The sequence below is a fragment of the Plectropomus leopardus genome, chromosome 12 (assembly GCF_026936395.1).
Source record: "Plectropomus leopardus strain MGB_pleo_1.0 chromosome 12, ASM2693639v1, whole genome shotgun sequence".
Classification (NCBI taxonomy): Eukaryota; Metazoa; Chordata; class Actinopteri; order Perciformes; family Serranidae; genus Plectropomus; species Plectropomus leopardus.
In genome coordinates, this window is record NC_142187.1 from 15,235,743 (window position 1) to 15,263,035 (window position 27,293).

The window sequence follows — 27,293 nt, forward strand, 5'->3', positions numbered from 1 at the left end:
AGAAATGTCCTAAAATCCTGAATATATCCTAAAATCCAAGAAATTTCCTTAACTCCAAGAAATGTCCTTAAGTTATTTAAATATCCTAAAATCCCCAAAATGTTGCCAAGTCCTATGAATGTCCTAAAATACTTGAAATGTCCTACAAACCCAGAAATGTCCTTAAATCCTAGCAGCCATGTATGGGGCTGCTGGCCTCCTGTTATTCTGCAAAAGTGGCCACCAGACAAAGCAAGTTTAATGTCCCTGTTATCGTGTACTGAGAGTAAAAATAACCGTATTATACATCATTATCATAACCTGGGTGTGAATTTCATACATTTTTTAATAATGCAGTTCAGTTTCCAGCTCTGCCAGTTAAACAGCACAGCAGTAAAATGCATTTGGTCTTAAACATTTTCCAGGCATTTAATGTCATATTTCTGCATTTTGAGCAATGATTTGCAATTTACTTTAGCTTTCAGCATTCACACACATTTTCTGCAGGAAGTATGTTTTGTGGTTAGTTTTAGCATTCTAAGTGTTCACTTCTCTGGAGGCACATTTCAGATGGCGTATATATAATTTACCAAATTACAACTTTATTGTTTAAAATGTCAGACTTTATGTAACAAACAGTACAGCACTTAAACTAGTGCAAGAGTTTGAACTCTTATTCTCTTATGAACATTTATTACAGAAGTGATACAAACTTTCCAGCCATTATTTGGATGTTTTATAATTACTGTATGCAACATTTTGAAGTACCCAGCAGACCTGCTGTAAACAACCTGAAGTAAAAAAAACAAACAAAAAACACAAGTTGTGCATGATTTGTTAAATGTATGAAATAATGTATCCACAACTGATGCTGCTTTCTTTCTTTAACAAACAGTTGAAGGTTTTTTTTGATGACGAGGACCTCTGGTGGTAAAACTCGTTGGCTAACATTTCTCCTTCGCCTCGGTGAGTTCCTCTATTCGCACCAACACACTCTCGATCATGTCAAACGTGTGCAGGGCGGAGTGCAGAGCCTGAGAGGACACATTAAATTCGGTCAGATCATCACCGCTCTTTGTTGACGCTGTGTCAAAATTGCCATATGACCATAAAAGTAACTGACCTGAATCTGTGACTCTGGTGTCATGTTCGGCAGCTTCTCGCTGCCAACGGACACAGAAAGCAAAGACTCCTCTGTGGAAAACACACATTCATGGATTGTTTTATTCTTTTATGGACGTTTCACAGGCTTCTGTAGGAACGCTTTTATTCCGAGAACGTTTTCTATATTTGCAAAAATGTTTGTGAGTAATTTGAGAAAGTTGGAACTGAGATAGACATGCGTGTGTGGGACTGACCTTTGGCTCTGCCCCTCTTGGTCTCCATGGTGTCGTGGAGCTCCCTCTCGTAGTGCGCTCTTGACATGTTCACTCCAACACGTAGCGGCTTCAGGAACGAATCTTCTATTTTGTACAGCTCTGTCCAGATCCCTGTCTGCAACATCAAACAAAAACATGACGGGTGTAAGTGCTGTTCTTTCACCTGAGCTCGTGGCAGGATTCCCTGGTATTGATCAGCACTCACCTGGTTCTCTGTCACTTTGTCTCTGATGACGAGGTAACGCAGCAGGTTGAGAGACTCCATAATTCTGTTAAAAAACACACACAAAAGAGCTTGGAAACAGTACTTCAACAAAACAATCTAGACTCAAGGTTCACTAAATTACTTTTTCTGAATCAGATCATGGAAAACACTAAAAAAGCTAGTAAGTGGACCTTGAGTTAGGATAATTTATTAAAAGACAGAAAAAAGGAATTTATAATCCTTCATGTGATTAACTACTTTTAATACTTTTTTTCAATTATTGTTATACAACAGCATATTAGGGCCATTGTAGGTTAAAACAACAACAAACAAAAGAAAAAAGCTGGGGTAAGGAAATATTTTCAAAAATCCTCAGAATTTTCAAATTAAACTCCTTACGTTTTCAAAAAAAAAAAAAAAAAGTATTTTGTCTGATATAAAGTCATACAATTGCAAGAAAAAGCTCAATGTTTTGCCGGGATTCCCTGTTTACTGGTGGCATCTGTGGTGTGAAAAGGTTGATCCAACCTTGCAGAGTGAAGTGATGTGGTTCCTTTCCAAAAACAAAAAACACAGCTATCAGAATTTACTGTATTTGACTCGTAAATTTGTGACTTTGAACTGAAACAATTTCAGGGTTTTTTATATGCAAATTTGTGAGCTTTTTCTAGTAAATTTACCACTTTAATCTCAGAGAAAATCCTATTTCTTTATAACATTTTTACTTCTTTTGGTTTTGTGACAAATTATTAGCATCCTCCCTTGCTGCTTCTTACCCTAATGCATGCTGGGATTGCTTCCAGACCCCTTAGCTTGATAAGGAGCGTAGTAAATAGATGGATGGGGTGTTATATGTGTGTGTGTATGTGCGTACTGACCTGTCCAGGTACTGCAGGAGGTCGGTCTCTGGGCCGTCTGGCAGACTGAGAACTTTACGCAGTAAAGGCAGCAGGTGAGTTCCCTCAAACCAGGTGTTGCTGTTACCTGGCTATAAACCAACAGACAGACTTTTACTGTATCAGAGATTTGTAATTACAATCTGCGCGATGCACATACACTAAATTATCTCGTAAGTCACAGCAACAAAACTTGTGAAAACTGAAACAGAGCAAACATCCACTAAGATATTTAAGATGCCGTCTCACCCGCAGGGCAACGTCTATCTGATTCTTGATATTTTTGATGATGTAGCCTTCGACTCCTGAGTGATTACTGGTTTTCAGCATGTACCTGAAACAAGACGAGCAGTAAAAGTCAATACGTTGCATTTTGGAGCAGAAAGATATTTTCTGAGGAAAGGTGGAACTTACTGGAAAAAATTGTATTTGGCTTCAGTGTCAAATTTGTCGATACTCAGCTGCAACACTTTCAGCCCTCTGGTTCTCTATAGACAACAAGGCAAATACAGATAATATCTAGTTTTAAAAGCTTTTATCTGGAGAATAACAGATGCAAATGAAATGTAAAGTAATTTCGAAGCTGCAAAAAATGCAAATGTCGAAAAAAAAATTATTCTTTTTCTATGGCATTATAATTACACCTAGATAAATGCACATGTTCAACTTAAAATAAACTTATGAAATAATTATGTTTTTCTATTTATTATTTTTTGTTATATTTGAATAATGCTACTGTGTATTTAATTTGCTCAATTTGCAATCTGTACATTAATTTTGTATGTGTTGCATCCTGTGACTTAAATCTGTAATCTCTCTGGACGTGATAAATAACTTTGAAATAATGAAAAAATGATCTCCTTATGTGAAGACCTACCAGATCATGCCTTGAACATATCGTCATGACTTTCACCAAGTTCTGAAAACAAACGGTAGAATCGATGACTCAGCAGCGTCAGTGAAGCTTCACACTGTGAGAATCACAGCAGAGTAAAAGCTGCCGTTTGTATAAATAACTGTGCTGACCTGAGGGACGGTGAGGAAGGTTCTGATCTCCAGCAGATCTGCAGGCAGACTGCCCTCCTCCAGCCGCACCAGACTCTTCTCATACAACTCCTGTGTGACAGCAAACACAGTAGATTTACAAAAGCTCTAAAATTCACATGTTTATTTTATTAGACAACTGAAAGTCTTGTACTGTAGGTCACAATGAATCTTTATTTGTCTTTTTTCCCTTTGTGAGCACAATATAAAACTCCAGGATGTTGGAAAAAAAACCTTATATCTTTAATTCAGTACTTCAGTTTGACTCACCAGTCCTTTCTGAATCCTGGCCTCCTCGGTTCTGTCAATCAAATATAATTTAAAGGTTAAATTCTGTGTTTTTAACCCTGGACCGTGTCTTCCTATGTTTTCATGTCTAAGTGACAAACTGAAATAACAATTTTGGAAGTTGGTCCAGTATTGAGTGAGAGCAGCGGTGAAACAGGCTCCAATATAAACACTTAGGGAATGTTCACAAAACGTAAATTACATTTGTCATGAATTAAGAATAAATAATTTGTCTGTCATTGATTTTATGTATATTTATCAATTACACAATGTGGTTTCGTGGGCCAATATGCCATGTTAAATGTATCTAAGTAAAATGCTCTTGCTTACTTTTTTTATATCTAAAAGTTTGAATTTTAATAATTTCAACCAAAATCAATGGCATATACTAGATATTTTTAAGTATCAGCGGCTCTATTTGAATGATAAACTACCAAACAAACGCAGTGTTAAACTGCGCCATTATACGTGTTGTTTCTTTATGTTGTTTAATGAAATCCAACTGATGTCAACACTGTCAACAATACGACAGAGAAGATAAAATCGCTTAACGTATTCACCTGGACAGGAGAAGGGAAATGTGCTCCATATTACAGCGAAGACAGAACACAGGACTGTAAACAGAGAGAGAGAGACGGGAGGATTAACATTTAAATTATCATTATTATTTTAATACGTGTCAAAACAGTATAAATCATCCAGCGCTAATATCTAGCCACGTTTAAAGGAACTCACACAATATCTCAGTGTCCCAGAGCCTTTATGACAGTAGACATTTAACTATCTTACCTGAAAACACTGGGGAAAGTACCAGCGGCCAGGTGATGGACGAACACCAGGTGAGCCAGGCTGGCCAAAGACTCTTTAGGATAACGCACCTCCTCCTCCAGAAAGCCTGGGACCTGTTTTTTCTTCAACAGAGGCTGGTGCACCAGACTGGGGATGGACTCTCTGATAGCACAGAGGGTGTTCTGTACAAAACACAGAAACACACTCACCATCAGCAGAATATCCGACCAAATGTGAGTCCAGCCTCTGCTGATGTTCAGTGAAAAACTGAGTTTCACTTATAAATTCCTGTAGAGAGAGTCCAATCTGCAGGACTAATCACAACACAGAAAGACCCACACCTTTCTGTATTCCCCCATGGTGCCATGTTATGGAAGTAATATGTACAGTAGGTGAGTTTTTTTTTGTTTTCTGAGGACGACAAATGCATCACTTCCCAAACATTCATATATTTGTGGCAGCCTGCAACAATCTGCTGCCATATATTGATTTTATATTTCTGGAGCTGAACCATTGGAATGTGTATATAAATATATATATTTGGTTGCACAACACTCCGGAGGTACAGAGCGTACTCTGGGCACAGACGGAGCAGCAGAACACCAGATGCACTGAGAGTGAAACTTAGCCAACATCGCGCTGGGTCTTAAAGTCTACAGCAGCTGCTCCTCTAATCCACCAATCTAATAAAAAAAAAAAAAACAGCATGTGACTTGCACAATTATCTTTTTAATTGACAAACGCGTGTCATTAGTGGCTCTATTCAAACAGGATCAAAAAATGATTTGTCTCTCGCCATAAACTATTGTACAAATCTGTTAAAAAATAAGGAGCCATGGAAGTCCACTGAAAGGGCAGGAATTTTTCTTCACTATTTACACTAAAAGTTACAGAATATTTGATGAATAATTTGAGGTACCAAAATCTCTGTGGCAAAGTTCCTGAGGGGAGACACAGGTAGAGTGTCTGGGTCTTTGAGTTGTAGCTCCAGTAGAGGGTGACTCAGAGTCTTCATACAGCTGCAGAACAGAAAAACACAAAGAGACAATGTTGGCATCACTACTGATGTTCACACAGATATTTTATAGTCTGAGTGGTGAATTTCTCACTCACAACTTTAGCAGTTCTGTCCGCAGCTCGTCCTCTTTCTCCCGGGCCTGCTCACCCGACATCTTGTTCGTGCTCTCATGTTGTGCCACACCGTTCAGGAGGTTTTCTTTGGCCTCGTGGACGAAAGGTCTGACAAAGTCAATTAGATCTGTGCAGCAGCGACAAAGTGAAAAGACGTCATCCTCCTCTTGCTCCTTGGTGAGAGGTAGAGGCAGTTTGGCCACCTGGTCCAGCACAGAGGAGAGGGTCATGCCCAGTGACGACGCCTTTCTGCTGCCCAGACACAGCAGCACTGAGAGGAGGTGAAATGGCACTATTTGAGTTGAAATCTGATGTAAAAATATTAAAGTAAATATTCAAAGAAATGCTCTTTACCTTTCTGTAGAGGGTTCATCAGCAGATGGAGGCTCTCCGCTATCGTGTCGGGGTCGTCCTGCTCCAGCTGCTCCAACAAGCCAATCAGCAGCTCTTTGGGTCTGCAGGTCTGGAAAACAAAAAAAAAGGAGCAACGTCATCCTAATTCTAAAGACACTAAACATCTACACACTGCTAGATTTTTCAGTGGATCATATCAAATTATAATTGAAGTTTTATCTCATATATTTCAATCTTGTGATTTGGTTAACTGTCAAGCAAACCTTTAGCAGGTGGTTGAAAATGGCAAGGCACTGAGAAAGCTTCTCATCTTCTTTCTTCAGCAGAACCTGGATAAGGGGAGGCAGCAGATTCCAACCCATACATCTCACTATGTCCTGCAGAGAGAGGGAAGAGGATGTGTTCATGCAAAAGTACAATGTGCAAAAGGCTTATGAACAAGTCTACTTGCTGAAACAATGGTGAGCTGTGAGTACCTGGTTCTTTTCATCCAGGATGATACTGAGGACCTGTGCGCTGTTTCCCTCCTCGATGCAGGTCCGCCCAGAAATTGTAAATACATCATGATCCTCGGTGGTGTAAGCGTCATCAGGGAGGGCTTGCTGTGACAGAGAGATGAATGACAGAATTTAAAAAAAAGAAAATAGAGACTTTTTATGGCAGCGTTTTGATGGCGAAATCTTTCTAAAGGCAAAAATGCCTGTTTACAGCCTCTCAACTTGATAATTATTATGCTGCTTTAAATAAATACTTTACCAACAAAATGACCATCTGTCTAACGTCATTTCATCCTATGTTACATTAAAATTCATGAAGAAAACTTTGTTTTTCTCACATGACCCATGGAGAATAAAGGACTCAATACTGGAGAAAATCTTACTGGTAAAATTACTTTCACATAAACATTCTTAGGCATGAAAAACAAACGTGTAACTAATATTTTCATATATTTATGGTTCATCAAGAAATATATAGCAAGTCATTATTTAACTGAAGATATTCAAGGTTTCTTAATATGATGTAGCATGAATAGTAGCAACACAGAGCCTTGTAAAAATGTCTCTTTCACTTATGACTGAACTGTTTTTCTCCTAAATGATGGCGAAGACTGAGGGCAGTGCTGTGTGTAAAAGTGCTGCTAAAACAAAGCTGCATGAATCTAGTAAAGAGGCAACACCATTGCTCATGATATAAATACATTCAGATTTCTTGAACAAATTAAATTAATTAATTGCACTGAATAACAATATGTCTGGGAAGAACCAGGAAGACAAGGATGTGTGTAAGAGGGTTGGTGTAAAAGGACTCACACATCTCTGGACCACATCACTGAACTGCTCCAGAGCCATCCCTGCTGTCTATAGGTCAGCGCTTATCTTCACACAGCAGTCCTCCAAAATAATAATAATAATAATAATAATAAACACCATTATTATTTGATTATAAAGTAACTCCTAGCTCAAGTTAAAATACGATCTCCACTAGTTACTGCTGTAACCACAACAGTTTTCCTGGGATAATGTATTTGCAATACTGCAGTGAATAAAACAAAAGCAAAAACACATGACACAAAACATCTGACATCCATACAAAAGAGAAAGAAAAGGGATCCACAGCTGTATACGAATCATAATTTTGGGCATCTTGGTTATTTTGCAGTTAAAGTCAGATGATAAACCCTTTGTCTGTGTGAGCAGTAAAAATGGACAGTTTGCTGATATATAAAGAGAGTAAAGCCAAATGAATGCTAGTGTGAATTAGCTTAACCGTTTGACTGAAAATAAACCTTCTCTTGTGCTATCCTAAAACTCAAAACACAGTCAAAATCGGCACACATTTTTTCCCAAAAATAAAAGATATAAAAGCACAATATTAACAGTAAATACCCACTTCAGTTAACTACATGATGTCCCAAAAAAAGCCCGGTGTGAAAACTACCACGCTAGCGCTGACCGACGAGAGGCGCTGCTGTTTGTCCGTTTGGGCTTGCCGTAGACTGAAATACGTCACAGGTCAGAGTTGAAACTGTACAGAGAGCCAACATGGAGGCCGAAGAGAGGGGAAGGAGCGGAGTCTCCGGTAAAATCTCTAAAAAAGGTTAGTTTTCGTGAAAAACATGGTCTCTTTTGTCAGTATCAGGCTTTCTGAATATTTCAACGGTCTAACAGACGTCAGAAAAGAGTTCAAACATGTTGTACGCGCGTAACGTTACTTTGAGAAGTTGCGTATTAACCGGTTCAGCACAGTGACATTTAATTTTTTTGCAACATTTAACAGTCCTGTTAGCATTTTCTTTTTGGCATTATATTTCAGGGCATAAATTTAAAATATTTATTAAGTTAGTTATTTATTAGTTCATTTTTCAGGGACAATGCAACAAACTTTGTTTACAGATGTATTACATGTACGATTTCCAGCCAAGGCTAATTGCGACACCTGTGTCTGTTTTTTTGTTTGTCGAAAAAGGTCATGTTTTTGTGGATTTAAAAAAATAAAAAATAAAAAACTGAGAGAGATAACGACAAATAAAAAAGAAATAAAAACAAACAAACAGGTAGGTAAATTAAAAGGCACTGACAGACAGTGACACAAAAAGGCAGCTTTTAGTCGCAGTAATGTGACTGACATTAATGCAACATGTCACTCACAAGAGTGCTATACCACATCATCAGTGTCTTTATATGGTCAGAGATTTTTCCAATGAAACTGTCCCTTTGTCCCTTAACCATGTCATTTTCCCCTTTCAGTGATACCAACGTTTTCTCATTTGCAAAAGTTTCCATCATTTGAACTCTCCACATATTCAGTATAGGAGCTTGAGGCTACTTCAAACACATCAGAATCATCCTGGCTCAGGTTATTAGGCCAGTTTTTAATATTCTTAATACAAATTTATTTAAATTTTGTGCTATAGTTTTGTCACCAAAGACATATAGTCTTGGTGAATTGGGCAGTTCATGTTCCCAATGCTGGTCCCTCAAAAGTCTTAAAATGTCTTAAATTCAGTTTTATAAATACTGGGCTTTTAACGTAGTTGAAATTGTCTCAAATTTGGATTTGTGAGGTCTTGATTGCCACAACCATTGTATCTCATTCATCTTTTCATATCTTTTAGTCAAAGTGAGTCATGCTCTACTATATGAAGGTTCACATTTCTAATGTTAAAAATCTTTAAACCTACCACTGACCGCCAGTGTCAATGAGGGCTGGCAGGTTAGGGGTGTGGAAAACAATTATTTCAGACTAAGTATTGGTAGTATTGGTTAGTTGTATACCCCGAGTTAATCTTTTTTTGCATTTTAATCACGTTGTTTGTGTGGCAGGTGGGAAACGCGTCAAAGCACTGACTGCTGAAGAAGAAGCAAGAAGGTGTGAATGGGCGTCTTTTCACTGGATGCTAGAGTTGTATCGCTGCTAATGTTCCACTAATGTACCGTTTCATACAGTAAAACCCAACAAACAATTGATTTAAGAACATTCCTCATACCCAACTTTAATTATTACAAAAATAACGCTTATCATCGGGTAAGAACACCATCTTCTAATATGTGTCTGTTTATCTTTTGTCAGGCGGGAGGTGGTGAAGGAGAAGTTAAGGGAGAAGTTGGAGCTGGAGAGAAGAGCCCTGAAGATCGTGGAGCGACTCCTGGAGGACAGTGTGGCTGAAGACTTCCTCGTTGACTGCGTATGTATCACTTTTGTAGTAAATCCTCAGCTGAGACCCCACCCCTAAATTGTATAAAAAAACAAGACACCAGCAAGACATGACACAAACTTCATTTTATTTTATTTTTATTTTTTATTTTTATTTTTTCCACTAGCATGATTATGCTATCCATTTTACAAGCATTATCTCATTTGAGATGAATCCTTTGCTCTCACTGTTATTTTGTGTCAGTTGATGTTACGCAGAATTTATATAGTTTGTTGTATTGTGAGCCCCTTTTTCTGATGTCATTGCATTTGTAACTTTCCCCTATTCCTCTGTAACTGGTCTGCTTAGGCTTATACTGGTCTCCTATCCATGTTTCCTGGATTCATGCCATAAGGAACTAACCCATTTGTTTTGGATGGACTGAGACTAATATGGACTTTATTTAATTCTTGTTGGCCTGTTAGTTTTGTCTCTGATGCTCTCCTTCCTGTCTCGGGAGTAATGTAAAAGTGACCCTTTATGTAAGATCTGACTGTTGATATTGAGTTTTACTTTATTACCCTTGGTGACCTGACTGCTCTGTCCTGTTTTAAGTGTATTTGTGTTCTTTAAGAAAAAAAAAAAAACAAAACAAAACCTGAACCTAAAAAATAAAGCATTAAAAAAACAAAGACAAGCTTGGTATTGTTCATGGATTGAAGTCTTGAAGAGTCATGTCCACCTGGTTCTGTGTTACTGCTCCCTGTCATCACCCTGCTCCTATTACTTTTCTATCACTGCCCAGCCGCTCTGATGTTGATCCTGTCACATTCACTTACAATGCATTTCTGTCCCCACTAATTAGCCTTTTCCCGACTGTGACAGTGATTTTGTCCAAAGAACATCAGTCAGCCTACAAGTAATTTCCCCTGTCAATTACAAATATGTAAGGTTTTGGCTCACTCAGAGGCAGGAATGCATTTGGAGACACATATTTATTCCGTTATTCTGAAGGCCATGAAATATCACATTTTCTATGTTTTAGTTCACCAACCTTTTGAATACTATGGAAACAAATTTGCTGAGCATCTTATTTTCTCCTCTTGTTGTCTCCTTTTTTTCACAGGCAAAGTTCATCACTCCTGCTAATTACAAAGACACGGTAGAGGAGAGGTCCATTGCTAAACTGTGTGGTTATCCCATATGTTCAAATAAACTTGTCAAGGTAAGAGCCTTTTATATCAGACTTTACAGGCCCATGCAAGTAATAGATGTCTTTTTGTCTCTTGTTGTATGTTTCTAATCTGACTTGGTGCTACTGTTTATTTTATAGATCCCAACGCAACAGTTTAAAATTTGTACTAAGACCAATAAGGTGTACGACATCACAGAGCGCAAGGTAAGTACTGCTATGTGTGTATTTGAATATTTTAGTTTTAAAGAAACAATCAAAATGAAGATATTTTTTTTATGTCTCTGTCTTGTGAATAGTGTTTTTGTAGTAACTTCTGCTACAAAGCCTCCAAAGAGTTTGAGCTACAAATATCCAAAACACCTCTTTGGCTGCGGCAGCATGAGAGGTATGTTTGCTGTTTATGTTTCAATCACAACATGAACTGATTGTTAAATAGTATAATTTTGACATACTAAGACTGTGTGCTTATTTTCCTTCCCACTGACAGTCCTCAAGAAATTAAACTGATGAAGAAAGGAGATGGGTATGTATTGCTTTGTGCAAATTTTGATGACTTACGCATAAGATAGCTTTTTATAAAGCAGATTCAACTAACCAATGGATACATCTCGCCTATTACTTTATGGCTGGAGATTTTAACAGAATTAGTGACTATATTTGGGACAAAAATGACTTTAAAGTGGGATGAACTCCTTTTTGGGCATCTACAAATGTGAAAACAAAATACTTGTTTGGAATACTAAGTGTAGCTGCTAGAGAAGCAGTTATAAAGAAATGGCTGAGGCCAGACGCTACATCTCTATAAAAACTTTGTAATGGAAAGAATTATCTTCTCAATGAGGCTTCGAGAAATTAAACTTGAGGAAATTTGGAAGAAGAAGAAAATGTGTTTTGCCTAGAAATTATTTAAAAAATAATTATAATAAAACAGATAAATAAATATAAAGTTTAAAATGCCACATTTTATGTTTTTGTGTTTTTTAATTACATTATAAAAAGATGAGAAGATGGATGTACTGAACTATTAGTGGTGTCACAATACTTGAATTTCTAATTTCATTACAATACCTTGAAAAATATCAATATTCAATATTATTTTCGATATCTTGGGGAAAAAAATGACATAGAGGACATGAATTTAAAACGTCAACAAGGCTGTAACATGACAGGGACTCTCTTGGTAAGTAGCAGAGATCAGCAGAATGACTGCAGTAAACGGTACAGCTGCTAACAGAGCATTGATATTGTGGAAAATGAGCATTAAAACTGTTTCAAAGAATCTGTGTGTAGATAAATCCATACTTTTGACTACACTACTTAGTAAAGATGACTGTGAGCTACAGCTGTTAAGAGATACCAAATATACAGGAAAAAAGTGTCAAAAATAGATGCATCTTTTTTAAATGTTAAATGTTTTGAATATTATACAGATTTCATATTTGATAGACTAATTTAATGTAATCTCTGCATGTCCAGTGGGAGTTCTGGTGAGGAGGTGATGCTATCAGAGAGGCGTCTCCAAGAGGAGGACATCGAGAATCCTGCTCAACCCGAGGACCCCCACAGCTCTCAGCAGGGTCCTGCTGCAGCAGACCTCAGCCACAGTGAAGGCAGTGACACCGAACAGGAGCAGGACTTTGTCTCCAGCGTGGTTTCCCAGCGGCAGGGACCCAGGGTGCACTGGGCTGACCAGCCTAAATGTACAGATGAAGACGAGACAGGTGAGCGAGGGAAGACGGAGAGGCAAAAGAAACAGAGAAGAGAGGGAAGTAAAGAGGAGATTAAGGGTCAGAGTCAGGGCGCAGAGAGGGAGGGAGAAGGTGGCAACAGACAGGAGTCACTTTCATTTCAAACAAAAGCTGAAAAACGGCTGCACTCATTAACCACAGACAGAACCAATGGAGAGCAGGTGCTCGAGGAGAGAGGCCTGCCTCACAAACCCTGTGTGGACGAGGCTGCAGCTCAGCTGAATTTGTGCAGTCTATCTGAGACAGTTGGTCAGGCTGCTCCCCCGCCTGTTGACTCAACAGCTGCACAGGCAGAACACACAAATCTACTCACTTCTCCACCATGTCAAGACTTAAACAGCTCAACAGAAAACAAACATCTCCCCTCTACACCCCTGATAAACATGAATCAGGATGACAAGGACACGACATTGACCAGCCAGCCAGGTCTCAACATCACCCATGTGGGTATGAGCAAGAGAGGGGCGTCTGGGCTACGAGATCTACTCAAGAGCCACACAACTGGAGGCAAACCCAACTCCATCCGGCTGAATCTCCTCGAGTGCCTGAGAAGAACGTTGAAGGAGTGGAGCACAGACGAGACTCTGAGGTTTCTGTACGGCGCTCACCACTCACTAGGCTCGCCTTACGCTGAAGAAGAAAAAGAAGTAGAGGAGGAAGAGGAGCTGGATGAAGACGACCTTGAGGATGGGGTGACTGATGAGGATGCAGAGGGGGTCGATGCTGCAGTGCAGAAGAGGCCTTCTGCTGCAGCTCCGCACTACGAGACGCTGCGGCAGGAGACCGAGCAGCTGGAGCTGAGAGTCAAAGAGTTTTATAAGGGGACCTGGATTCTACCTGAGGAGGAAGTGGAGCCGCATGGAAACAAGGTGAGTGAGAAGGAAGGAGGGAGGAAAGAGAGAGGAGAGTTGTGAATAAAGGGCTATGTTGTAAGAGTCAGTGTTTAAACAGGTGTTATTGGGAAAGGAGTAAGTGTGTTTATGCACTGAGGTGTGCCCACACATCGTTTGTTCCCCCAGCAGGTGACAGTCCAGGACCAGAGCACGAAGGACCCAGCTCTGCCACTCGTCGACTCTCATGCTCAGCACCTCATCCAAAAACGGATCACAGTGGAGAAGCTCACCAGCTGGTGTGTGTTTGCTTGTATCTGTGTGTCTAAATGTGTATGTTTGTCTCTTTCAGCTGTGTGCATTTATTAACAAGTGTGGGCAAACTGTTATCAAGCTGCTGGACTTAAATTCACATACTCAGTATTTATTATATCTTTCAGAACCCTTCAAGCTGCCCTTAAACGGAAACGTCTCTATTTCCCAACCTGGACGCTATTTTCCCGGGTTTTGTTTCTAAGTGACGATTGGAGACAGCAGTTTTTTAAATTAGTGCCATTATTGAGAGAGACCGCAGTGGCTTAACCAGCTGCAGTGTAACCACTCGAGGCATTTGTGGGCCGTCAATTTACATACACTAAAAGTGCTTGCTTTTGCCACTAACAGGCTCAGATTTGTCTGACAACATAATGGAAAGGACCCTACAGAGAAATGAAACATTTGTCTGTACCTTTTCCTGATCCTCACCGGTATGTTTGTTGTGACTAAGTCTTGCTGTGAAATCTCAGAAGAGGTGATTTGTTGCAGGAAAAACAACGGTGGAGTAAGAGTTGGAGAAAGGAGTGCCAACAATGTGGAAATGTCCACAAGACTGCACAATGAGACTTCTCCTTGAGCCAGACGTGGTCCCAGTAACAAACAGACCAGCAAAAAACAAATACAAATATTTCATTTCTCTGTGGAGATCCTTTCCATAATGTTGTCAGACACATTAAATAACAATCTGAGCCTCTCAGTGGGAAAAACAAGCACTTGTAGTGGATGTAAATTGATGATGCAAACATGCCCTGAAGGTTTACATTTTGTCCTGTTTCCCCTCTGTGGCTGCAGCCCTCTCTCTCAATACCTGATCAGTTTCAAAAACTGTTGTTCCCGGTTGTCACTGAGACACAAACAGCAACATGAAAAAATGAAAAATAACAACATTTCACTTTTGAATAGCACACATTTATTGAGAGTAAATATTAGTTTTATTTTTTAGTTTAATTTGTCTTTGTCTCTCGTATTTTTGTCTCTGTGTTGTGTTGCAGTCTCAGAAACATTGTCGGCCCTCTGTGTCTCACCATGAGCGACGTCTCCACTGACCTGAACGACCTGGTTCGGACATTCAGGTCAGTGCGTCACACACAAACACACACTCCTCTCTGGAGGTCTGCTTACACAGTTACACACGCTGTCTTTAGTCTAGTTACATTAGCATGCTGAGGAGGCACAAAATGTGTCATAAAATTGGCTTTTGAACTGTAATTTTTTTACATCTTAAGACAAAAAAAACCCCCTGTGTTTTCAGGGCATCAGCACATTTAAAGGTACAGTACCAAGACAATATTCTGCAGTGCAACAGAGTGACTGTATGCTGCTTCACTGCTGCTGCATTTCTGCTGCCGAGACATCTGTTAGGTCAGTTTTGGATGTATTCCAACTTTATAAAAACAATTTGTAAGGTTCATTTCAGCATCAGAACTGTTGTGCTTTCTGGAGTTATTTGGGGATTGTGTCTTGTTCTAATATATTTTAGGCCTTGTTCATAGCTCAAGTGGTAATAATGATGATGTTAGTATCAAAATCTTGCCTCCTGAAACACATACATCATTTAGATGTGAATATTGCTTCAGGAAGAGTATTGTTTTTTCTTGGTGTAGAGCCAGAGAAATCTAATCTGTCGTCCAGCGTGATCTGTAAACGCTCTGCTAGCAGAAACCGAAACATCCATCTCCCCGAGGTCACTGTAATATGCTAAGAGAAGTTAGAGCATTAAACTTATAATTAAGGATTTTATTTAAATTCCACGACATTGTGGAAAGATTTGATAAAGAACTCCGGCGCCTCCTACAGGTAGGAATCAAACATGACAACATGAGTTTTTATAAACCCTCTGCAGACATTTTACAGGCTGTCTTAGCAGTACAAGCACAGGTGAAGATAATGACATTAATTATGTCTATTTTCTGTTTCGGTGCTTTGAATGTGCCATAAAAAAAGCACAGGTGTTAAAATTCACATTCTTGATACCTGTGCTTTTCTATCCATGACAAGTCAAAATGTCTACTGTGAAAGAGACTTATTTTTTCACCACATTCATCACCTTTGTTTTCTGAGATGTTATTGCATGTGTATTTCTTGAATGATGAGTCTTAGCATGATATTTTTGTGATATATCAACACAGACATACTCAACATGTGGCTTTTTGCTGCAGTATTTTCTTGTGTCATCTTGACGTTTTTAACCGTGTCAACGCAATGGCCCAATCTGCTTGAGATAAATTGTCACTGTGTTAAAGGGATAGTTTGTGCTAAGCAAGTTACTGCTGTGGACGGCCACCTAGCCACCTAAAAAACAAAGAACCACCTAAAAAAGTCTGTCATGTTAAAGGTGTTGAATGTAACTCTGGAGAAAGGTAGTTGATTGTTGAGACTCGTTCGCCAGTCATCAAACAGTGACACTTTGGGATGGTAGTCAGATCGAACGACCAACTCAAAGCGTCACACCGAAATGTCTTGAATGAAAAACACATACCTCCAGTAAAGTTGGTGTTTTGGTTGGTGGCAATATGCAACCTGAAGAGCTACGGTTTCAATCTACCATAAAATGGAAAGAAGATGAAGCAACTGTGCACAATAAAAGCAGGAAGTGTTATATATTTATGTAGAAAAGGCACAAATTGGTGCAAAGAATTTCTCAAAAATGCGACAAAGTGTGTATATAACACACTTTGTTGCATTTTTGTAAAAAAAATATATGAATTCTGTATGGGTGGGCCAAGGTCTTTAATTTTGTATGTAATTGCATTTTATTGTGTCAATTGTTACATAATAGAAGTTCAATATGTTTTTTTACTTGCCCAGTAGTAGTCAGTGTAGCGGTTTATTTAAAAATCTTTCAAACTTGTACAAGGATTGCACATTTCCTGCCATAGAGGTACTTTGAGTTCTCATTGGCTGGTTAGGATGTTTTTAACAGCAGTGCTTTAAATCACTGTGCAGTGAGAAACACCTCTGCAGTCCTGCTTCCAGGAATTCTCCTTTCTGCTGTCAGTGGCACCGCTGACAAGAGGCTCAAACCAAAGAATATACACAGCGCTGTCGGAGAAACATACATCACTGCACTATTGCAGGCAGTGTTTGTGGTGGTCGGTCCGGCCTTGTGCACATTTTGTTTTCCTTGTTACTTATCACCAGAATCAGTCGATTTTGACACTTGCCTCTCCTGAAGGTTGCTGCTGGAGTGTTCAGATATTTTCTGTTGTTGACTTGATCTGCAACTCATAGACAAATGCCCTTACATTAGATAAATTTTTTAAAAAAATGATGACTGACCTGTTGCTCACTTCGTTTATTCCTTCACACTACAGGTTTACCAACACAAACATCAACCATAAAACTCCCGAGTGGACCCTCATTGCTGTCGTGCTTCTTCATCTGTAAGTTTATAGTGTGTGTTTGTGTGTGTGAAAGTGTCAATGCACCATGACAGCTGGGAGTGTCTTATTCTGTACTGCAACTACTGTAGAGGACTGGAGTGGGAGAGAATGATAAAATTATGACAAGGAAATCAAAGGTCGTTACCCACGATTTAGAACAGGTCACCAACCTTGAAACCACTGTACTTCACTGCCTCAGTGTGTGCAGCTGTTTGTGTGTGAGACGAGAGCAAAGTGTGTTTTTTTATATCATGTAAGCTAAACTTTAGTAAAGCTGAAATAAACAGCGAAGTTCAATATAATATATATTCGTACAATTTTAAAGAAGTAAGACATGAGTGGCAGAAAGAAAATACACATATATGTGTTGGAACTAAAACTGACATTATATTGGTGTCATGCTTTAATAAAAAAAGGGGGGTTGTATGATGTGTGAGTATCTCACTTTCTCGAGCTGCAAAGCAGAATGCAAAGATTTAATTGGCCGAGCAGCATAATGTGAGATGATCAATGCATGCAATTAGTGCTTGAGTTTCTGCAGCCCTTATCTATGCTCTCTTCAAGTCACCAGACTCCAATGACAGTAACAGTAATTTTACCTCATAGATCAGGTGATCAGGTTGCTGGTCTCCCCCTGCCTAATACACTGACTATCGAAATGTAATTCATGCAACCCCACTTCAGACAATCTGAACTATCCCTTTAAACAGACTGATGCTTAAATCAAAGCAACACAAGAGCTTCTGCTACAGCTAACTTTACTAACTGGATTGTTAGGACTTGGATTGTTTTTCAGCTTTAAAGCTTCATGGTACTTGTGACAAAACTGTAAATGGTGTGTCATTATTTTAAGCGTATGCCATATGTCGTGTGTGTGTGTGTCTGTGTGTGTGTGTGTGTGTGTGTGTGTGTGTTTGGCTGGTAGTTCATGGACAGTTCCGTGCTGCTCCCGCCTAAGTACACACAGACACCTCATGGTCTTATCTCCACCTGATTGCCCCTCTCCAGATCCGTGATGCACACACAGAAAGCACACACAAGCAGCCCTGTACACGCTCAAGTTAAACACACAACACACACAGTTCCTCTGTATACACTCAAGCAAAACGAGCACTTTGAATTGCCCTGACTGGGAAAACTTTCACCTGATGCCCGGCTGAATCTGATTTATGACTCCCTCAGTCTCCCCAGGCCAGTTTGCATCAGTATCATAACTTACATTGTGAGCTCTCTCAAACTTAACAAAAGAATAAAGTAAGTGTCGAGCAGCTTGACAGGCAGAAGGTAACACAAATCTTTTACTCTTGAAGCACGGGAGCCTCATGACTGCAAACTCTTTCCTGGACCCTATTTTTCCTTTTTTTTGTGTAAGTGACTAATGGGAACTACAATTTTTAAAAATTTGTCTGGCTTTGAGCAAGACCTCTGCAGCCAGTAGTCACAACACCAGCTGCAATGTAATCACTCGAGGCAAGTTTGCATTGTCAATTTTTCCATTCTCATTTGTTTTTTTGTCACTGACACGCTCAGATTTTTGTTTTACATTTTGTTTTAGATTTGTGTCTTACAACATTATGAAAATGATCCCCACAGTGATAGACATTTTTGTTTTAGAGCAAGATCCTTTCAATTTAACCAGATATAGCCCCGAAATAGCTATCACCAAAATCACCAGATTCCATTTAAATAAACTGTAATTTTAGCACGTGTATTTTCTCATCCGACTGGGTGAATTAAGTGTTCAACCAAGTCAGAGTTGGTCATTTTTGTAACCGTATAGAGACTTGGCTTTTGCATGTTTTATTTTGTTTCTGTCGACTTTGATTGAAGGTTGTTTTGTGATGATAAAATTACTGTTATTTAATGGATTATGGTGGAAAATAATAATAAATTATGTTGTCAAAGTCTCTGAAAATCTCCCAAAAGTAGAGTAGCCAGAGTAGAATAGATTTTACACAATTATCCTACACGTGTGCTCAGTAACCTCTGGGTCACAATAAAACTTCTTTTTTTAATCTGTGACGGGAAAATTAGACAGAATTGTTATCTCTGCGCTGTGGCTTTGACCTGATTTTAGGTGTCCTGTGATTTTGACAGATGATGTTGACGGATAGATGCTGAAAACACTGATTTTATCTGATGACCCACTTCATAACCTGTATTTATTACATGTTAAGATAATGTGAGTGATTGCATGACAGGCCATGATGGCTTATCATCGTTACAGTTGGCTTTTATTTGATCCATCTTTGATCCCTGGCCCTTGCAGAAACATTTCTTCTCTTTGTCACCTGTCCCGCTGCTACTCTATGATTTCATTAGTTACCATTTAACTTCAAGCTTCTCCATCCTTCCTTTCCTCCACCATGAATAATTTGGTGTGCTGCTTTATCTCTCTGCTGCATGGCAGCTGCGGAGCTTGTCTGGCCTCTTTTGTTCAGGCCAGCTGAATAATGGATGCCCCCTCTGCAACACTAGACCCTGGGGTGAACCGGAGATTAACCAGCAGTGCACCTCCACACAGGTAGACAGGACAGGTAGGGGGGGAGGGGGAGAGGAGGGGAGGGGCTGGGGTTAGAGAGGTGACGGAGATCAGGTGGAAGGTTGCAAACTGTGGATTTAAAGCTGGAGGTAAACACTCTTTACATCAGGGTGTTGGCCTGTGCTCATCTTATAGACCAAGACACAGTTTCTGTACAAATGTGAAATTTAAAGTTACCTCGGCCATAACGGCACTCAGATGTCAGTTTATTAGGTATACCTAGCTAATGCAATCTGATACTACAATCCTGTGTAGCTAGCCTTATGTTGTGTGTGAGGCATTTTAAATGTTAATCTTAGCTCTGGGAGGCTAAAAGTTGCAGACTGATTAATTGATGGGTGGATGTAATGATATTATTGGTTGAAATTGGTTGGCACTAGCTTACGTAAGCAAATGCATTTTTTTAAAATTTCATCTCAACTTTTACATTTCAGCTGTCACAAGCATGAGCCTCTTGTTCATGAGTAGATGCACTCTTCCCGCTCCCATTGTGATTATGTTGGCCAGTGTAGTTTGGTAGAAAGAAAATAGTTCCTTCATGAAACTGCTCATAGCAAATTCTGTGGATTATCTTGTGTAACTCATCATGATTTCTAAAAAAAAAAGAAAAAAAGAAAAAAAAGAGAGACTTTACTATACTGGTGCTTTGAGCACCACAAGTCGAGTGCCATCTAGTTTCAGTATATTGGAGCGAAAGCATTTCTACAGCCGATATCTCCAACACTCGGCAACTCACGCCAAAACCATTTGTAAAAATGTATTTTTGATTTTTGGGTTGAACTGTCCCTTTAAGTCTCACAACCAGGATACTAACATGCATGTAAACACACTCATGTAAGCAGCGAGCAGAGGTTTGTTCTGGACAACTCTGCTGAGCACCTCAAATCTGGTGCATGGCCTGATTTTTAAAAAAGGTGTGATCTGTGTTTGACTCATGAGTTATCTATATATGTATCATGAAACCTGCTTTCTTTTAGAACGACAGCAGCTGCTCAGAACTCCATACCTTATGGCTTGGAGGATCTGAACTTATGGCTTAAACAGGAACATTTCAGGAGCTTGATAATAAATGTACAAACATAAAGTGTGTGGTATTTTATAGGAATCTGTAATAACAGTAGCCTGAGGTCAGTGTGTGTGTATGTGATTGTGTATAATTTTGTGTTTCAGGTTGGCAGAGGTGTCTCTGGTGGTGCGAGAAGCCCTGGAGACACGAGCGTCAGCAGAGTATTTGAACACACTGATGGAGGAGCTCGGTCTACAGGAGCAGGACCTTCTAAACTTAGTGCGGCTGTTTAAAACCCCAACACACAAACACTTAGACAGACCCTGACATAGGAATAGTTAATATACATTCATTAAATCTGTGGGTATCTGGCATTTTCTATATTTGTTTTCCCACAAATAAAGTTGACTATAATATGTTTTGAAGCAAAATCTCATGTCCTTTCTAATGTCTGTGTTTACTCCTCATGCAGGATACAGGAGGGAGTCTGCAGCAGTGATGGAGTGTAAACAAAGTACATTTATCCAAGTACTATACTTAGGTACAAAAGTGAGGTACTTCCTTCTCATGACACTTCCTGCTTCTATTCCACTACAGTTTTGAGGGAAATGTTGTACTTTTTACTTCCCTACAACCATTTACAATTACTTAAAGTTTTAGTTAATTTACAAATTAATATTTTTGCACAGAACATCAAGGACTTAATAAAACAATATGATTTGTCATAAATTAAAGGAAGCATCAGTACAATCAAGATACTCATCAAGCTGACAAGATTAATTGATTTATTAAGAGAGAAAATGAATTGGCAATTATTTTGGGTAACACCTCATTTGGTCAGTTTAATTACAAATAGTTTATAGTGTTTATAACTTATTACGAACTTTAGTCAAAATTCAACAATTGAGTTGTCTTGTTTTGTTTGTGGATGTTTATCTATAGAGTATATGTGACATTTCACGTGTTGCATAGGGTGAGTATATAGTTCAACAAAATTTTTCTGAGAATATGCAATAAATTGTCACATATACTCTAAAAAATATACAGACAAGCAACAAAGTTGAACTGTTGAATCTCAGCTAACTGGCTATTAAAGTGTTAAGTAGTCTATGAACAAAGTTGACCATTGAAAAAAAAAAGTCACCCTATCTTGGTAATATTTTTACTCAGTTAGGGTTAGGGTTAGAGAACATTTAATGGTTCCAGCCTCTCAAATTTGAAGATATTCTTTCCTTTCAGTAATCGTAATTTATCTGTAATAATTTTGAGGTTTGTTATATTGGTTGGACAAAGCAGTCATTTTAAAGGTGTCACTTTGAGCTCTGTCTTTAAGTTTTTCCTTTTTTTTTTGTTTTTTTTTGAGGCATTTCTCACTATTTTCTGAATTTCTACAAACTAAAACAACCAATAGATAAATAGACAAAAAACAGTAAAGTCTGTCTTGTACATGGATGCATGAGTAATAATAATCTAATGATACAATGTATAATTAACACTTACCTTGAGTATTTTTTACTTTTATTGCTTTAAGTACATTTTTCAGATTATATTTTGGTATTTACTTGAGTAAATTGACATTGATATCATCTTCACCGCTGGCCTGCAGGTTGTTTTTGTGTGGCAGCATTGCTGTGCACTTTATTTACACAATCTGTGGTGAGATATGCGCAAATCAGATCCTTGAAATTTTAGAGCCGAGGATGTTTAAATAAATCACACCCAGCTTTTCCCAGTGAAAACGCCATGTGGATACGCTGCTTGTTGCCGAGCTGGAGGAGCTTCAGCTGCAATAAAATTGAAGCTATTTCTACAGACTTCCTTCACATGGAGCTTTATGGCACCATAATGTCATTTGTTATATGGGTAAGTTATCAATGCGTGTGTCTGAAAATGTTTGGTTTTGACCAGGTGGCGCGCGCAACAAAACGTTTTTTCCTTTTTAGTAGTGGAGATATAACTTTAACCCTGTCATGCAGATTGGGGACGTGATTGATAGCCTGCATGGCTGAACACTGCTTCTCGTTTTTCACAACGTACCTGCAATCAGTGAACAAAGGAAACTTTTTATTGTATTAAATGTGGCATCGTGGATATAAACTAAAAATCTAAATTATGTTTTCTTATCATTTCAAAAACTGATATTCAAACTAGAAAGACTGAAATCAAGTTAATGTTTAATCTCTGGCTACAAATTGACCATATGAAAAAGTATTTCTAGAATTTCATTTGAAAATGTTAATTCATTTCAGAAATGTTTTTTTTTTTTTTTTTAAATTCAGCTTTGGAAACCAGCGTTTAAAGTCTAAATAATGTAAAAACACACTCGATAAATAAACTTTTATTTCCATAAAATCAACCAGAATATCTCGGACTAAATAATTAACTGCATTCAACAGAAGTGGGTCAATGCAACAAATACAAACACAGAATAAAATAAAACTCGACCGTATAAATAGAGTAGATTATTAAAAGTGCTCATTTAAGTCCGTGTTGCGTCTCCTTGTGTCTCCTCAGGTCCACTTTCCTCTGGAAACCTTTCCCGCACAGGTCGCAGCCGAAAGGTTTGAAGCCTGTGTGTTTCCTGCTGTGCGTGATGAGGTTGGAGCTCTGACTGAAGGCCTTCCCGCACACCTGACACTTGTGCGGCTTCTCACCTGCAGCAGCAACGAGATCACACCGTTAGGACAAGTCAGCGTGGAGCCATTTTTACGCACGGTGAGACAACAAGACGTGGCTCTGGTGTATTAATCGATGATTATCAGTTTGTGCAGTGTCTCACCTGTGTGGATGAAAGTGTGTTTTTTCATGTCTGACTTTTGGTGGAACCTCTTCCCGCAGTACTGGCACGGATAAGGCCGCGTATCCGAGTGGATGAGCAGGTGCGTGGACAGTGTGGAGGAGCGTTTGAAACTTTTGCCGCAGATTTTACAGCTGAAGCTTCTCTCCTGTAAAACAAATAAAAATTCAGCGTGGAAGGCCTCAAAATATTATGGAACTGCAGAAATATATTAAAATTGGCATAAAAACGTGGCCTTTGCGTTTATAAAGCTATTTATTCAACAATCTATGAGGCCTACCTGCGAGTGAACCGCTCTGTGCTGATCCAGGCTCACTGCGTGCCCGAAGGTTTTCCCACAGATCCCGCACTCAAACGGCCGCGTCCCGCTGTGCGATCGCCGCACATGAACCTCCAACCCGTGAGGCGTGGAGAACACCTTTGGATAAATAGACCAGTTAACATTATTATTTTTTTTTATGTCGACATCAAACCCAAAATTGGGAAATACATACTGACACATTATCAGTCACACATTTTATATCTGTAATGACATTTAATTTAACTTAAACATAAGAGTATGAACGTGTATAACATGTCAAAATAATCTGTAACATTTTAGCAAACTCACACAATTTTTTTTTAAAAAATGAGTTTTTTGCTTTGGTCATGTAACGCCTGCGTAAAAACTTTGGTAAACGCACCTTGCAACATTTAATACACTTATAGGATCCATTTGACTCCATGTTCGAGCAGATGAAGTCATTTTCAGACTTGATTTCTGCACCGCGGGGCTTCTGCTTTACATCCACGAACAGTTCGTCACCATCGCGCATCCTGCACATCTGGTGGGCCGCTGAAGAAAAGTCCTGATAACATCCGGCCACCGGGCCTCTCTGTGCGTAAAGAGGCTCGGCGCCGCTGTCCTCTGCACCGTAAATGCTGACGGGTGAGTGAGGCTCCCCGTGGCCCTGGAGATGACGATGATACGGCCCCTGGACCAAATGCCTCAGCTCAGAGCCGGAGTACGCCGTCCAGGAGTAAGGGAAGAGCGGGATGTTGAAGTGATGGCCTTCCTCTGCTGCTGGAGTGGAGCACTTCTCTGAATCTGGAAGGTAATTTGGATTTAACGTTAGTGGATTTTGTTACAGATGAGAGCGATCTGCAGCTCATGGTGTGGCGTGGCGTGCCTAAAAGTAACTTTATAGAAAACATTTAAGAACAGGAACCCTTAAGTCCCAGCATTAAAATGTTACACCTTATATGAATAGATTTCGTGTGCAAAAAGCACAATCACTGATGACTGACAAGATGTTTATTAAATGAAATCAATGAAAGATTAAAAAGTAGGCCTATCAATGGACATTATAGCTCAACTCTGAATGTTTTGACTCCAGATTAGTGACATGTCTTTGTTCTCCCTAAAAATAATCAACCCTATAACACCAGTATATTAAGTGTTAACAGTGCTATTAATGTTCAAAATACTTTACCCACATATAAAGCTGATTTGTATGGCAACCGCTGAAAACTAAAAAAAATGTGAATGTATAAAGCTCACTGGTCTAATGACAATTGCATCCTAACAGGCCTGACAATAACAAACTTCGCAGTATCTGTTCATACTCCTCTGACACTTCAAAATAGCTGCAGAAATAGTCAGGACGAAAACACACCTGGTGAGGACGAGGGAGACGGTGGGCGCCAGAAATCACAGTCGGAGTTTCGGTCACACACGCTGCCTCCGCAGCTCAGCGGGGAGCTGGAGGACAGCGACCCCGGGGACAGCAGCCTGGACCCGGGGGACAGCCTGTCAGCGCCGGCGCTCACATTCTCCTGCGCCTCAAACTCCGCATGAGATTTGGTTTCTAATGACAGAAGAGGCGAGCATTGAACTGACTGAACTTGTATCTTTATGTAGATATAAGAAAGTTTTTAAAACTTTATGAGTGACTAATCGCTCTTACTGGCAACTATTCTCGTGCGTAATTACGCACAAATGAACTTACCTGCGCACACATGAGCCAGAATAGTGTCCAGTCTACCGCAGTCATCGTCCAGGTACCGGGGCTGGTGGTAGCTGTGGGCCCGTTTACTCTTCACCAGGAAAGACCTCGGCATGTTTTAATCTCCTTCACTCGGTGCTGCTCAGCTCTGAAATCCACTTCAGTCCTCTCCTCTCTACGCCGCTCTGACTTTATCTCTGGACAGATTGGGACACTATTGGTTGACAGGCCAGACAGCGTTGGGATTTTTGGCAGGCTATTACGCATGCGCAGGGAGGAGGTATCGTTTACCAGGTGTCGTGGGGCAGGTGGCCAAAAGCGGGACCACCTTCCCCCTCGAAGGATCCCGGCAGATATGTGATTGGAGAGGACGTATTGTGTGTCCTTAATGGTAGCCTATGGCTGTTAATGTGACGGAGGCGGAATCACATAAGAAGTTTGCTGGGACGTTGTATAATAAGATTTACGCTTAGACGAAATCTTTATTATGGGAATTGATTGTGATATTAGTATTTTTTAAAAAAACCTAAAATTATTTTTGAAATTATATTTGTCAAAAAGATAGCGAGTTTTTTTTTCTTTTTATCAATTTCTTACTGGTGTCCACAACATCGCATGAAATTAAAACCGAGATTGAATTTGTACGTTGCCCACACGATCTCAGTGCCAGACATTCACATTACACGCTTAAACTCTAAATTAGTTACAAACAATGCCATAAAAGTGGTCATTTGGAGTCTCATCAAGCCAAACGATTCAAACTCACATCAGTAACGATATAATTTGTGATGATATAAAGTGTAGATCCATGTGGGCAGAGCAGACAGTGGTGGATAATGACCTATTTGTTTGACTGGTTGTAAAGTGATCCTGTTAATGAGACGCGCACGGCCGCTCTGCACAACAGCCTGCTGGTGGGGAGCCCAAGTATCCCTTTACAGTTACACTGCTTCAGCTTACCCGCACTGACTCCAGCCTTATTGTTTTACATCATTAAAACCCCCTCCCGACCCAAACTACGGACCAATTAGGCTGTCCACTGAAAGAAAAGCAGGGTAGGATGCACAGGTGCCATGTGGAACATTAAAAATAAGGTAAAGTAAAGTGTTCAGTTAAAATCTGCCAAATCATAGCGAAGATTTGGGCTATGTTCAAGGTCGTACCAAAGCAAAGCGCTATCGATTTTCCTCCGATGTGGGAACAGAGTTTGTTTGATGCAGCTGCTGCAAGTTTAAAGACCTGCAAGCAAAGCGCAGATAGCTGAGGCATAAAGCAGAAACACATGGCCCATACTCACACTGCAGGTACTATATCCCAGCTCTCAGGACAGTCCTGAACTCTTGCCACATTCAGTCTGTGTGTCACTTACAAGCTGCAGAGAGACACCACAAAACCTTCTGCTTCTCACACTGAGACACACACACACACTCTCTCTCTCTTTAACCCCTCCTTCTCTGAGAAATTAATTTTCATGTTAGTAAGCCCTGGCAGTCAAACAAAAACACTGATTGACATCAACATAAATTCATCAGCGCTATAATCTTTGGACATTTGCATTTTACAAAAATGATTCCGTCTCTTTTTAGAATTTACTTCCGATATTACAGACCTCACAGCTCACACTTAAAGTCTGATTTTAAAGAAATGACTCTTTCTTTGTGACATTGTAAAAAAAAGTTAAATTCATGCCACTTTAGACCACTTTTTATGCCTGTGATTGGCATTTTTCCTCCTCTACCAGGCCAGATGTTTCATTAAAAAGACACATTTTGTGTGTGTTTTACTTGCTAAAA

At 39.5% G+C, this 27,293-nt stretch overlaps 3 protein-coding genes across 6 annotated transcripts; 1 reads left to right on the forward strand and 2 right to left on the reverse strand.

The window, feature by feature from the left end:
• Positions 1–307: 307 nt before the first annotated feature.
• On the reverse strand, positions 308–8,068 carry glmna (glomulin, FKBP associated protein a). Its single transcript, XM_042497909.2, has 19 exons — positions 7,956–8,068; positions 7,376–7,456; positions 6,542–6,667; positions 6,329–6,442; positions 6,066–6,174; positions 5,694–5,982; positions 5,500–5,599; positions 4,581–4,762; positions 4,352–4,405; positions 3,774–3,804; positions 3,486–3,575; positions 3,337–3,378; positions 2,874–2,947; positions 2,709–2,793; positions 2,442–2,551; positions 1,564–1,627; positions 1,338–1,473; positions 1,103–1,173; positions 308–1,013 (listed from the first exon to the last, which is right to left on the reverse strand). Exons 2-19 carry the CDS (start codon positions 7,412–7,414, stop codon positions 924–926), a joined length of 1,806 nt encoding a protein of 601 aa, XP_042353843.2. The 5' UTR covers positions 7,415–7,456; positions 7,956–8,068; the 3' UTR covers positions 308–923.
• rpap2 (RNA polymerase II associated protein 2) lies at positions 8,034–21,149 on the forward strand. Of its 3 annotated transcripts, none has more exons than XM_042497908.2 (12): positions 8,034–8,162; positions 9,389–9,434; positions 9,636–9,750; positions 10,826–10,924; positions 11,033–11,098; positions 11,191–11,279; positions 11,382–11,417; positions 12,371–13,511; positions 13,665–13,771; positions 14,780–14,860; positions 17,102–17,170; positions 20,883–21,149. In XM_042497908.2, the coding sequence occupies exons 1-12, from the start codon at positions 8,108–8,110 to the stop codon at positions 21,043–21,045; spliced, it is 2,067 nt and encodes a 688-aa protein (XP_042353842.2). In that variant the 5' UTR covers positions 8,034–8,107; the 3' UTR covers positions 21,046–21,149. The 3 variants fall into 3 exon arrangements, with proteins under 3 accessions (XP_042353842.2, XP_087941370.1, XP_042353840.2); XM_088085244.1 differs by lacking the exon at positions 20,883–21,149 and adding an exon at positions 19,581–19,699 and having other exon boundaries at positions 13,662–13,771; XM_042497906.2 differs by having other exon boundaries at positions 8,035–8,162; positions 13,662–13,771.
• A 1,891-nt stretch (positions 21,150–23,040) lies between these two features.
• On the reverse strand, positions 23,041–26,914 carry gfi1aa (growth factor independent 1A transcription repressor a). 2 transcript variants are annotated; one of them, XM_088085245.1, is made up of 7 exons: positions 26,798–26,914; positions 25,504–25,697; positions 25,171–25,362; positions 24,199–24,602; positions 23,796–23,933; positions 23,498–23,663; positions 23,041–23,372 (listed from the first exon to the last, which is right to left on the reverse strand). In XM_088085245.1, the coding sequence occupies exons 2-7, from the start codon at positions 25,613–25,615 to the stop codon at positions 23,194–23,196; spliced, it is 1,191 nt and encodes a 396-aa protein (XP_087941371.1). In that variant the 5' UTR covers positions 25,616–25,697; positions 26,798–26,914; the 3' UTR covers positions 23,041–23,193. The 2 variants fall into 2 exon arrangements, with proteins under 2 accessions (XP_087941371.1, XP_042354159.2); XM_042498225.2 differs by lacking the exon at positions 26,798–26,914 and having other exon boundaries at positions 25,504–25,767.
• Positions 26,915–27,293: the final 379 nt, after the last annotated feature.

Excerpts from the sequence above, each read along its gene's own strand:
- rpap2 (XM_042497906.2), top strand. The coding sequence starts at position 8,108 with ATGGAGGCCGAAGAGAGGGGAAGGAGCGGAGTCTCCGGTAAAATCTCT. Across the intron at positions 11,099-11,190 it reads ACGACATCACAGAGCGCAAG|TGTTTTTGTAGTAACTTCTG; the intron begins GTAAGTACTGCT and ends TCTTGTGAATAG. Across the intron at positions 17,171-20,882 it reads GCTGTCGTGCTTCTTCATCT|GTTGGCAGAGGTGTCTCTGG; the intron begins GTAAGTTTATAG and ends TTTGTGTTTCAG.
- glmna (XM_042497909.2), bottom strand. The coding sequence starts at position 7,414 with ATGGCTCTGGAGCAGTTCAGTGATGTGGTCCAGAGATGT. Across the intron at positions 5,983-6,065 it reads GATGAACCCTCTACAGAAAG|TGCTGCTGTGTCTGGGCAGC; the intron begins GTAAAGAGCATT and ends ACCTCCTCTCAG. Across the intron at positions 3,805-4,351 it reads ATTTCCCTTCTCCTGTCCAG|AACCGAGGAGGCCAGGATTC; the intron begins GTGAATACGTTA and ends TTTGATTGACAG.
- gfi1aa (XM_088085245.1), bottom strand. The coding sequence starts at position 25,615 with ATGCCGAGGTCTTTCCTGGTGAAGAGTAAACGGGCCCACAGCTACCAC. Across the intron at positions 25,363-25,503 it reads TCTGGCTCATGTGTGCGCAG|AAACCAAATCTCATGCGGAG; the intron begins GTAAGTTCATTT and ends TTCTGTCATTAG. Across the intron at positions 24,603-25,170 it reads GTCTCCCTCGTCCTCACCAG|ATTCAGAGAAGTGCTCCACT; the intron begins GTGTGTTTTCGT and ends ATTACCTTCCAG.